Raw genomic sequence first — 12,862 nt, forward strand, 5'->3', positions numbered from 1 at the left:
ATTTTTTAAAAATCATTTCTTGAAAATTGTTTTACACAGCCCTAAAAGTCAAAAAGGTACCAAATTTTGTGGGCTGGGTTTTTCTTTTCTGGTCAGGAAACTTTGTGATGTGGCTTGAAACTCAGAAGGCTACTGGAGTTTTTGGTGTAAAGGTTCACCAACATGAGCAGCACAAAGAACTAAAAAGTACAGCATTGCTTTGACAAACAAAATGCCAATTGAAAAGACCAAACTTATAGCTTGCTATTCCATAAAATAGGACTAATATATAAAGCTATTCTTCCAAGTTCTAGACCACAATCCAATAGAAAAATGATTTCGAACATGTTATTCTTAGATAGAGCTTATGGCAAAGTCAATTAGGCTGATCAAGCAAGGCTCCAGGCTCGTTGAAAAATCAGGAGGAGAATGACCATCATTTGCTCGTCTTTGATAGTTCTTGCTGCTGTGTTGGGAAGTCGAAGGTCCGAAGGAGATTCCAAAAATGGTGGTAATGGTCAAGTTTGAACCCATCTCCACTTCTATCAAAGCTGTACGTGATGTGACCTTGTGTAAAGATGCATGTTACAATAGTCTTGCTCCCTTGGCTGACTCCTGCCAGTTCAAACTGGAAGGCATCTTCAATTGTCGATGAAAGTAGTAATTACAGAGCTATCGAAAGCATCCCAGTATTTCTCCAAGAATGGAAATTTTAAAGGTGACATTGATAAAATGTAAATTGCAGCCTTGGAGAATTGTCGTGAACTTTTGAGTCTATAAATTGATAATCTTAATAGCTCCTAATTGTCATCAGAAGTTTCGGTTATTCAAGCTGTTGATGACCTCAGGACATGGCTAAGTGCAGCTGGTACTTACCAGCAGACCTGCATTGATGGGCTTGAGGATCTCAAAGGAGACATCAAGCCTAATGTTCATGACCATCTGAAGTATTCTTCCAAACTAACTACCAACAGCCTCGCCATTATAACATGGCTTTCAAAGGTTGCTAGCGCATTTAATCTAAGGCGATTAATGAATTTTCCTCCAAAACATGAAAAGCCAGAGTGGTTCCATCTAAAGGACAGGATATTACTTCAAAGCTTGGATCATTGTTTTTTTATACAATGAGCCGTGGGATAAGGAAAAAAGTTACAAGTGTTGAGATTTGAAGATGTCATCTTTTAAGAATGATTATTGAGCTAAGTTTCGGGTTCTTGATATATTTTTAATACATCATAGCTAGCAATCTCATTAAAATTAACAACTATAAAAAAAGTTTGATGAGATAACATTGTGATTTACTAATAGTTCTATAAACTTTATAGTGTGATTTATGGTTGTTTGACAGTGTTAACTTGCCTTCTTTGCAATTGTGTTTGGAAAAGGCATTGTTGCTTGAGATATGCGATTTGTCAGCACTGCTGGACCGCAAAAGCATCAGGCAGTGGCCTACTGTGAATGCGACATTATTGGAACAGGTGATTTCATATTTGGAAACTCAGCTGTTGTCTTACAAAATTGTAACATGCAACCTATACCAAAGCAACAGAACATTCTCATTGTTCAAGAGAAGGTTGATCCGAACCCGAAAACTGAGTTTGCTATTCAGAATTGCACTAATTTGCCTTGCTAGAATTTGAGTACTGTTGAAACATGCCTTGTACGACCATAGAAGGATTACTCAACCACCATTTTCATGCTTTCAAACATTGGGAGTCTGATACATCAAGTAGGAACATTGCCATGGACACCTCTTTATAAATATGATTTTTATTGGTTCTGATCTATTTTCCACCTTCATTCTAACAACTTTTACAAGAAATTGCATCCAATTTCACTCCATCAAATCCTTACTTCCTGCAGACATATTGTGTTTTTATTGATGATGTGAATGTTCAAGTCCAAAATGACAGCTTCAAATCCAATGTGTTTAGAATTGGAAATCAAGATTCGACATCCAACATTATACTGTAGTTGAAATACCAACTTATACATATCTATATATATATATATTTGACTTCTTTTTTTTTTACAAAAAAATTCAAAGTGAGGAGAGATTTTCTCATTTCAAGAACCGTAAATTTAAGTTTACATTGGATTTACAAATCATTTAAGTTTACATTAGATTTACAAATTACCCACCAAAAAGAATTATTGATAATGATAATCAAACCTAAACCTTATAAATAAAATATTTGATATTTACTAAATTAACTCCAATTAGCATAATTATTTTTTTTAAAACTCAATTAACGTTAGGAGTCACATTATTAGCTCAACTCAATACTCGTATTGATAACCAAATTTATTTCATTAAGATAATGTTTTGGTTTCTTCAAAAGATATGTATCTGTTTGATTTCACCCATATTTCAACCCTTTCAAATGTAGCATTAGAGATTTTCTGAAGAGTGCTTTTACTTGCTGGATTTATGGAATATAAAGATAGTTCAGTTCAAAATTTTGATTAAAACCATGTATTAGCTCATTTCTCATTAGGGAGTTGGAGAGGGACCCTAGTGTCAGACCACTCTCCCAAACAATGGGGTTGGCTCAATTGGGGCCCTACATTGGCAAAAATGGGGAAAGATGAAAGAAAGAAGAGAAAAAGCTATTATAAGGAGCAAAGCCGAGAGTGCAAGTGGGGTGCTACAAATTCTACCAGCATCCGCATACCATTGCCTCACTCTATAAATGGGGGTTCCCAGCTGATCGCTGAGGACACACAAGCTCACTTGAACTTAATCTCTCAAACACTTCACGATCCTTCCATAAGGTTCCCTCTCAATGCAAGTAGGCCTAACAATTTTAAACACGACACTGTGATACAACACAAAGAAAAGACACAAAAAACACTGCTTAAATTTTAGTAAAAATGAGTTTAGCAAAAACCAAAAACTGTGCTTTGTGTTTGGTGTGTGGACACAAATTTGACAAGATAATTTTGTGTTTTATATGTATTTGACACGACGAGAACATGATACAGATAAATGAATTGCAATGTCTAAATGCAAGCACAGTTGTATCTTACTCGCAAGGTCAGAGCAGTAAAATTCAAAATGCATATGCATGTATCATCTTGAACATACAAAGTGGGACAAAAACCTCAGATAAGGCATAGTTAACCAGCCAAGATGATGTTTCCTAATTTACATTATCCATTCAAAGTGTTTAAAAGCAAGTTTTGACATCTCAATATGTACCTGAGTCTTTCTGACATCTATTGAGTAAGAGGAACACATTCAAGCTCGATCTCTAGGACCCCTCTCTCAACATTTTGTAGCCTAAGAGAGATCTCCTGTTTTACTTTTCCATCGATTAAGGTGATGATACCATCTTTTACTAGGGTGTTGTCTCTGCTTGCTACCCATTTACCAAGCTGCGTTGATTCCTGAAGCTCAGAATTCTCATAGGCTTTCGCCGCAGCAACCAGTGGTTGAATGTCGATCTCCGCATCCCCCATAAAATCATCACTTGAGAAAGTATCTTTATCATACACAAGCTGCATATAAAGGCCCAGATATTGTTTATTTTAATTTTCTAAGATTAAAACAAGCCATAATCGGCAAGAATGCTGTTGACACCTTTAAATTATATGTATAGTCAGATATAAATGAACCAAAAGAAGACTGATGATCATATTCAATGAAACATCGGACTTACCTATTTGACAAGTAAAAGGACGAGTGACGTAGAGTGCTGGACTCTTAGTTCTAATGGCCAGGGTTTGATCCTTGGCATCCTCAAATACCCAAAAAAAAAAAAAAAGACAAACGGAAATAAATGCTTACTACCACTATCTTACCTCAAACAGTTTTAAGATTTGCACATTTCCTATCTTTCATTCTCAAACATCAATCAGAGCTTATAATAACTTGGTTTTCTAGAGATGAATCATTTTCCCTAGATGTTCATGCAATCAAAGTGTTCTTTATTACATGCAAACATAGTACTATCAGTGTAATGAAACTTATGTTGCAAAGTATCAAACAAAGTATGTCAGTTTGTGCTTTCATGTTTCTATATGTAATTCTACACAACAAATTTTACATTTTCCTTTTGGTGTAAAAAAGAATCAACTCACCACTTTGAGAGGAGGAATGTTTTCTGGAATTGACAACATTAGGCTTTCATTCCACACTGGATTTAGGTTGTTCTTTATGACACGGGTCTTGACTGACTGCAAAAAGAAAATTATTCAGAATTTAGATTACTACCATAACTTGCTTCACTAGATTTGTCCATCTCAGTTCAACATAATAAAAATAATAATAATAATGTCAGCAGATTTGAGAAAACAGAAGCATACTTGTTGACCCAATGCAAGAATGACATAGGGGTCGCTAGTCACCATGTCCCGGACAGCTAGGTTGGTGCCTTTAACCACATTCACCTTAACCAGCCCAATAAATTCAACCATACCTGCCTATAAACAGTACAGTTAAAGAAAAAAATAACATTCAGTAACACGATACAACTTCCATTTAAAAACTAAGATGTGATAGTATTTGCTGGTTCACTTATTCAGATAAATTATAATCAATAACCTTCAAATTTTAACTAGAATGGCACATTCTAAAAACTAAGTATCGTTGATGCAGTACGTATACACCATCATTGAAAAGGTAGCACTTACTTGCTGGACTGCATATATAACATCTCTTAGCTAAAAATTACTAGTAAATATTTAAAATTTCTATGCATTTCCCTTTGTTTACCTTCAACAAGGATTTTAACTACTTCAAAATCCATCTTAATTTCTAGAGATTATCGGTTCTAAGCACATTTGTGCACACCTTTTTGACACCTTCATAACCACTGACAAATAAATTCCTCGAAGCATTTTCTAAGATCACATTGATATTTCCAAAAACCTCACATGAAATAACTGTGCTTCACTACCAGCTACTTTGCAGGGACGAGAAGTATAGAAGATTGAATCAATTTTAGAGATCTTCATTTTACTTCCTATAAGTTGATGAGACATAGTCAGGTATCAATGGGATTGTGATTCCCTTTGTTAGCTATTTAACCAAGAGTGGCCGATACACCTATCATCACCATGAATTGTGGATCTCATGCATATGAAAGGTAATGATATGTAATCATTTGGTCGATGGTCATCCTGGATTTGTGTACTTAACCGACATTCTCCAGCAAGCACCTCATATAAGCCTTATTTTGGTCACAAACTTAGAAGTGAAAGGAATGTTTAGTTGCTGCTAGTGTTGTTAAAAACAAGTTTGAGATATCTATTTGTCTTTCTTCAGTAAAGCAGCATCGGAAACAAAATGTATCTAACTAGTATAGCAGGTGTGCTTCAAATAGTTTGCTCTATGGGAAGAAGTGTTTCTGAAATCAGAAAGTGAGAATAAGCACTGATCAAACCAAAAAAAAAAAATACCAATGAGTTGTTCTTCTTGGCAGACTTGCGATGATCATTATCTTTTCTTCCCCAGCTGTTTCTAAATTTGTGTCCGATACGATGTCTAGTTGGTTGTTTCTCATACTGTTTTTTATCTTGGGTAAACTGGAGGGCTGAAGACGCAGAAGATGAAATCCTATGATGAGGGGGATAGGGGCAGACCTTTTGTTCATTGCCATCCAAAAATTGCAGCATCTGATATTTTCTCCTAAGTATTCAAGAAATAGAGTACTGAGTAAAATGGATTAAGTGTTCCAACCAAAAAAAGGGTATGGCAAGTTTATTTTGGCATTACTTGATGAAATCAGAGCGCTCCTCGATGGAGGAATCTGGTCTTGGCTTTTTAAGGTTATCCGGAAGGAAAGCTTCATACTTACTGTTTGCCACAGTATTGCCACCCAAATTTACCAGAATATCAACTTGTTCATCTGTCCATTCATCTAGCTTCACTGATAAAACCTAGCACAATTGTTTATCAAATTAGAAGATAAGTGCAGATGTGTGCATCTATGTGAACACGTGTGTATGAGAGAGAGAGACAGAGAGAGAACAATCCCGAATGCTCAACTGTTATAAAAACTATAATCACAATGGCAAACTTCGACAGAAAGTATCTATAAGCAAAATTTTATCAGTGATCAACAATCATCACATCCTTTACCCCACATACTAAAACATGAAAAGAATTTTCACAAGGCCAGTAATTTGCTTATTCCTCTATATTGTTTTATTGCATGGGTACTGCTAGCTACTAGATGTCTTTCTCCTAATAGCTGGTTGTTCTATCTAGTGGCTTTGGTAAATACGGTTAATTAGTCCGAGTCCTCATTATGGAATAATCTCAATTCTCAACCTTTAGCGTTCCCTAAAGATGATGACTGAAGGTAGCAGGCATAGCAATGGTAGATTCAAGATGCATTAGTGCAACTATCAAAAAGACTATACCAGCAGAATCCTTGCCTACCATATTTAAAGTAGTAATTTCCACTTCAATAAGTTTTAAGATGTCTCACAAAACCCGATAATGATCGCAAAAGGTAACATAATCAGCTATTTAAAACTTCATTTAAGTAAAAGAGGAGCATAATCAGGGAACCATACCTTAGATATATGCACTCCAAGGCTTCTATGAACACCAGAGCATTTGATACAAATAAACACTCCAAGACTTAAAGATCTGATATACAGAAAAAAATAGTCAAAAAGAAAGGCAATGCGAATTTAATATACCAAATTTAAGCACAAATAAAATGGAAACAACTGTGGAAAAGAGGTAAAAAATGAATTATTGTCTCTTAGACAGATATCGTGTCATACTTTAGATTCGAGGCATTATAAACAAAGGAAACAGATAGAAAGAGGGAGCCTCCAAGAAAGAAAATTGTAATGGATATGCAGAAGTTAATAAAAGAACATAACTACAAACAAAAGGCAAATATTTGCGACCATCAGAGATTAAAAAGTAATTATAAAATAAAAAGATCTTATATATTCAACAATATTCCTTTTTTCCCTTAACAAGGAGGAAAGAAGCTACAATGTTCAAACTCCTGAAGCTCAACAAAGAAACCATTTTCTTTGCTTTGAGTATATCTTTTATTCCTAAGAAAAATGGACAAAGTACATTGTCATGATTTTGGTAACTTGCCTTAGAGGTGTAGACTGCAGTATATATTTTCCAGCAGGGTTGAAAAGTCCAACAATGACACAGTAATATCAGGGTATTAGAAAATTATATTGAAAGTCAAATTTATTAGTAGAGCTAAACAAAAGCAGGTCAGACAAAGCCATCTGTTACCATTACAACTTTTTTCTTTCCTTGCAACATAACTACCAAAAGTTGGGATGAGAAATCAACTCGAGACACATTCATGTCACGCAAAAGAGTATTAAACTTGAGATACTGTTCCATAAAGAGAGATACCAAATCCTAAGTCTAGAGAAATCTTATTTCCTAGAAACGAACAAAGTGAGATGAGAAGACTTTAAAGCATGATGCTTACACCCATTTCGGATCTGGGGATCCACAATCTGCACAAAAGCCATTTCCAGACTCATTCAACAATCTCTCCAGCCTTCCTTGTGGACCTGTTTAATGGATAGAAGAAGTTAAAACTTAAAAGTGAATCAGGACACTCATCTGCATTTTAGTTATACCCTTTAGAGGAAGACAAATGAGATATTACTGCTACTAAATAAAATTCCTGGAAGATAGAAAGGACAAAGCCATCTAGACTGTTCTTTATTTCTCTTGTTCTCTTGTAACTCAAAGCATCAATGTGAAAGAAAAAATTATGAATTGTAAAACTGGTCTTTGACTATTGAACACAAGAAAAGTAATTTATTAGACTGAAGGAAAACTAGTCAAGAACCTCAAGGGGATAAACCTGAAGAAGTAATTTGAATGCACAAAGGAAAATACATGTGTGTTTTTTATTGCACAAAACCACTAATCTGGTGATATAATTTGATAATATCAAACAAAAGATTAACTGCATTGATGCCAACTGACTTAAAGAACATGAAAGGCTGACTGGGAATTGGGATTGGGAAAATGTGGAATTTAGTAATAACAAATATCTGGAAATGGTTTCATTCGTTATTGTCGGGGGGGGGGGGGGATTAATATGATTTAGCCAGGCAGTCAGGCATTTTTGGTTACAAATTACAATAAACCAAAACATGAAGGTATTCATTGTCAGAACTGACATTCATCAAATTCTGCAAGCACAGTTCGAATCAAACCAAAATTTCATTAATTACCATACTTTTCGTAGCAGATAAATTTTGCACACTAGAGCTGCACATTTGATCTTTACTGAATGCACTTTGATCTTTGAAGACTTTTATTTTTCTTCTTAATTTACGGTGTGAGTACAGGGTTCAGTATATAATCACCATAAAATAATCTGTGCTTGGACCACACTGTGTAGCATGCTAGAATTTAGTTCTATATCCTTTATGCATCACCACATTTTGTGTTGCAATTTCTATTTGATAACTTGGGGTATGATGCTTCAAATATAAAAATTTGAGTTAAAGCCATAATACCTGCAGATCTCCATGTGTCCTTTCTCGGAATCCAAGGTATACTCTCTGCGTCACTTGGTCGATTCCAACGTGGTGTTTCTGAGCATAAGAGATCATATAAACAGGAGCTTGATCCTACAAATGCAACATATCAAGTAAACCAAACAAATTATTAGAAAATATAAAGTTTTGGAAACATTTAAGGCAAGATGCTAATGGGGAACCACAATCTTGACACTGTCTTCTAGGACCAAACTTTGGGGATACCATAGGAAGTTCAACATGTCATGATAAGCAAACAATAATCAGAAGCCGACAAGTTCACAATACATAAAACTATATAAAAGGACTCTTAGCTTAGGTACAACCGAAAGGATCATTGCTCATCAAAATCGATCCATTTAATTAATACAGAAGTTAAAGTATCTACCATGTTATTCAACATATGAAGCTATTCATATCAAACTCTGGTAAAAATAAGCCAAAATTGTTTTAATTATAGTTTTTTTTAGCACAAATCAGTCTGTTTTAAGCCATAAAAATATAGGGAGATGACATAATGAATCATGTACTCTTCATTTCAATAACAACGTTGTCAAAAATAGCAGCCATTCCATCAAGAAAAAAAAAAAAGAAAAAGTTTTTTTTTTTTTCTTGGCAACAATGAAGATTAAGGAAGGTTATCAGAATTTTCATTCATACATAAATCATTACCAGAAGAGGAATTGGGATCAGAATTTTCATGCTGGGTAGACATCTCCAGCCTTCAACTTGAAGACCCTAATCATTAATCACTGATATTATCTGGAAACTCCCATCTATCAGTTTCTTAATCTGCATTAAAATAACATAAACATCCATCAAACAAGAAACAAAAAACAACACAATTTGAATTTTAAAAAAAATTCTTACATAGAAAATATTTGGCTTTTCGGTCGAAAATTAGATCATCTCAATGAAGAATGAACCCTTTGATCAAATTTTCCTCTGCATCAAATATATTGTTGGCAATAAAAAAAATTCCAAAAATTCAGTCAATAATTGACATTTAAAAATTGAGAAAAAAATATAAAACTAATGCTATAGAAAAGAATTGAAAAGGGTTGTTCTTACATTGTTGAAAAAATCAAATTATAAAGTCAAAGAAAGGTTTGCATAAGAATTCAAGAACTTTGGCAAAATGGAAAAAAGTTAATAATTTTTTATATTTTAATTGTTTTCTTAAAGTAAGAGACAAATCAACGAATCATAGGTATTGGATAAGGAAAGAAGAAAACGTTGTCTGAACTTGGTTTTCTTTTTCCTTGATTTTTTTTCCAATTATTTTACAAAAAAAAAATATTTTTTAATAATAGAATGTGAAGAATAATTCCCTCCACAAAAATCAAAGTTGGAATTCTGGGAGTTAATGCCTTTTTGGTCGTTGGTTTCTTACCTAACGCACGAATGCTAGAGAACTCATTGTTGGACGCGCGTTTTAAGCGCGTGAACAACTTTTATTTGTCTTTTTTCTTTTTATTATTAATTCTAAAAAAGAAAATATTACCAAAAAATTAGGAAATAAAAGAAAAAATTTTTAAACTAAATAAGTTTTAAAAAATGTAAAAGAAATATATGAATCTGTTTCTATTTAAAATCATCTTTATATTCTTGTAATATATTAATAAAATATTAAAAATTTAATTTTAATGATCAAGTTTCAATAATTTTAAAGATTAAAGATTAAATATAAATATATATGATTCTACTTATATTGATTTGATAATTCTGAATTACATGTTTGATCAAAATTATTAAATTGTCTAATGGTAACTATGAATTAGTACTTAAATTAATTTTTTAAAAAAATATTATATTTAAGAATAATAATACTCCCTCGATCCTATTTTCTTTGTCCATTTTTTTTGATATGTCTCAAAATTGTATCATATTTTTTAATATCTAAAATTTTTATTTTTTTATATTTTAAAATTGTATTTATTTTTTTTTTTTACTTTTTAACAATAAAAGTCTTGAAAATTTAATTTTATAAAAAAATTAATTTTAATATTAAATATATTAAAGTGAAAGTTTTTTTTCTTAAATCCCGTGAAAATTAATATCACACAAATAATTTGGGACAGAACTACATTCATTTTTTTTATAATATATTATAGATAAAATATTACTTCACGTTATGCTCAAAGAATATATATGAAATATAAAATATTGGATTAGAAGGGAAAAATTAACTTTTTTCTTTTATATTATAGTGTCACATATTTCTTATCTATTCCATTTTTTTTTTTTGTAATTCTAGCTATTTAATTTAAAGTTAAGGAACAAAATATTTAGAGTAAATTATATGAATTAAATTATTATTTTAGTGATATAATTTTTATTTAAATTCTTTTATACTAAATATAATATATTTGAAAGAGGTGTTAAAGAAATTAGTGTTTAGTCAATATATAGCTAATTTTGTTAATAACAATAATTTTAACTAATTATAATTAATTGGTCTTAATTAAAAAAGAAAATAAAATAAAAATAGTTATTTTAATTCATAATGACTAACATAATTCTATTTTATTTTATTCTAAGAAAAAATTCACAAATTTTCTCTACAGATATAATTTTTTGGGTAAATACCTCTACTTTTCATTATCTTTTATTTTAACAGTAAAAATTAAATAATAAATAATTATAAAAAAGCCATCAACAAATGCGAAAATCAATAAATATTTGTTTAATAAATTTTCATTTTTTACAAAAATTAAAATGAACAGGCTTTAGTAGCGCGTGGGAATTCTGCGAGTATGATACTGCCACACACGTAAATGGATAAGAGCTTCGGCAGTTGACATAGGAGCAGGTCCATAATTTTTCGTGGGTCCAGGAGTGATGATTCGACGGCTTGCCGACACCCGCATTTGGACTCGTCAGCCCAATCTATTTCGGGTCGGATTTGAGTTAAGATTTTAAGTCCGGCCCCGTCTTAAATAAATGATGTAATTTTCATTTTAATTTAATTTTGAAAATTTTAGAAGATTTTGAGAGATTTAATTTTAATTCGAATTTAATGTTAATTTAAGTTTATGATAATTTAATCTAATTTTAATGCTACATATATGAATTTAATGCTACATATAGTAATTTAATTTAATCTAATTTGAAATTTAATGCCTCATGTACGAATCGTTAAATAAAATGTTTAAACAATAAATTTATATTTTACCTTATATTTTCTTTTATTAAAACAAACTCTTCAAGAAATTTAACAAATATATCACTTAAAATAGATAAAAATATAAACAATTTAAAAATTAAAATGTATTTAAATAAAAAATTTTGTTTCGCAATGAAACATAATCTTCTAAAAATTTCTGCAATGATACATAAAATTGAAATCGATCTTTAGCTTATTCAAAAGTCATTTGTAAAGGGATGTGTCTTCTAATTGGTATAAATGCTAAGTTTGGATTTGGCATTTTATGTTATAGCAAAAAAAATAAGTGAGGTTTTTAACCTAAGGTTTAGCCTAAATAGTTCATTTATTTCTCTTAAAGAGTGGATTTTTTTAAGATTGAGGTTCTTAATTTTCTTTAGACTTTGGTTTTTTTTCTTCCTTAAATTAAGGTATTTTGATTTTTTTCAGAGAATATAAGATGGTGATTAATATAACTCGTATCTTAATAATTCAATTTATTTTATCTTAATTGTCAGAAAATATATACAAGTAGGGGTGTAAATGTTACATTAGTACTTGTAAGCTACTCGGATTCAATTCGAATAAAACTCGAATTCAATTCGATTATTATCGAGTCGAGCTCAAATAGCTCGATTCATCGATCGAGCCGAATTCGAGTATTCTTATACCCGACTCGAGTAGCTCGCGAGTCTAATCGAGCTTTTATATCTAAATATTTTTTATTATTTTAATTAATAAAATATCTCGAATTCAAGTTCGAGCACAAATAATCAAGCTCTTGTAGAGTATAAGAATTGAGTTTATTTTTACATATTAATCGAGCGAGCTCGAGTAGCTTGATTTCGATAACGAATCGAGCTCGAGCTAGGAAAATGAAACTCGATCAAGTTTAAACCGAGTATCGAGCCGCGAGTTAAGAGTCGAGTTTGAGCTCGAATTTCTCACTGTATCAACTCGACTCGACTCGATTACACCCTTATATACAAGTAGGAATTATAAATAAAATCAACAAAATTCTCTCAAAGATAAAAATTCCACCAATCAATTGACATATTAATCAACAAAAGTTACTTATAATTGGGGAAAACAAATATAATATTAATGTGGAGTAACTTAAATAGAGACTTGATAGTGGTTTAGTGACAATTATTTTGTAATAACGCTACCATCCGCCATCACCATTGAAGAAAAAACTGATGAGAATGCCAATCATGATGGTTGCAACCTATCGAGGATGTG

At 31.9% G+C, this 12,862-nt stretch overlaps 1 protein-coding gene across 6 annotated transcripts; it reads right to left on the bottom strand.

Annotated features, from left to right (window-relative positions):
* Positions 1-212: 212 nt before the first annotated feature.
* Positions 213-9,807, bottom strand: LOC111309989 (putative ADP-ribosylation factor GTPase-activating protein AGD11). Of its 6 annotated transcripts, none has more exons than XM_089748884.1 (12): positions 9,547-9,807; positions 9,346-9,420; positions 9,148-9,267; positions 8,455-8,568; positions 7,407-7,491; positions 6,505-6,580; positions 5,699-5,862; positions 5,383-5,611; positions 4,288-4,404; positions 4,063-4,158; positions 3,182-3,480; positions 213-594 (listed from the first exon to the last, which is right to left on the bottom strand). In XM_089748884.1, the coding sequence occupies exons 3-11, from the start codon at positions 9,188-9,190 to the stop codon at positions 3,199-3,201; spliced, it is 1,206 nt and encodes a 401-aa protein (XP_089605010.1). In that variant the 5' UTR covers positions 9,191-9,267; positions 9,346-9,420; positions 9,547-9,807; the 3' UTR covers positions 213-594; positions 3,182-3,198. The 6 variants fall into 6 exon arrangements, with proteins under 6 accessions (XP_089605010.1, XP_022764782.2, XP_022764783.2 ...); XM_022909047.2 differs by lacking the exon at positions 213-594 and adding an exon at positions 2,569-2,777; XM_022909048.2 differs by lacking the exon at positions 213-594 and adding an exon at positions 2,569-2,798.
* Between the last annotated feature and the right edge of the window lie 3,055 nt (positions 9,808-12,862).

The sequence above is a fragment of the Durio zibethinus genome, chromosome 19 (assembly GCF_047325235.1).
Source record: "Durio zibethinus cultivar Kanyao isolate XHJ-2024 chromosome 19, ASM4732523v1, whole genome shotgun sequence".
Taxonomy (NCBI): Eukaryota; Viridiplantae; Streptophyta; class Magnoliopsida; order Malvales; family Malvaceae; genus Durio; species Durio zibethinus.

Excerpts from the sequence above, each read along its gene's own strand:
- LOC111309989 (XM_089748884.1), bottom strand. The coding sequence starts at position 9,190 with ATGTCTACCCAGCATGAAAATTCTGATCCCAATTCCTCTTCTG. Across the intron at positions 6,581-7,406 it reads TCCCCAGATCCGAAATGGGT|ATCTTTAAGTCTTGGAGTGT; the intron begins GTAAGCATCATG and ends TCTGTATATCAG. Across the intron at positions 3,481-4,062 it reads ACATTCCTCCTCTCAAAGTG|CTTGTGTATGATAAAGATAC; the intron begins GTGAGTTGATTC and ends CTTTATATGCAG.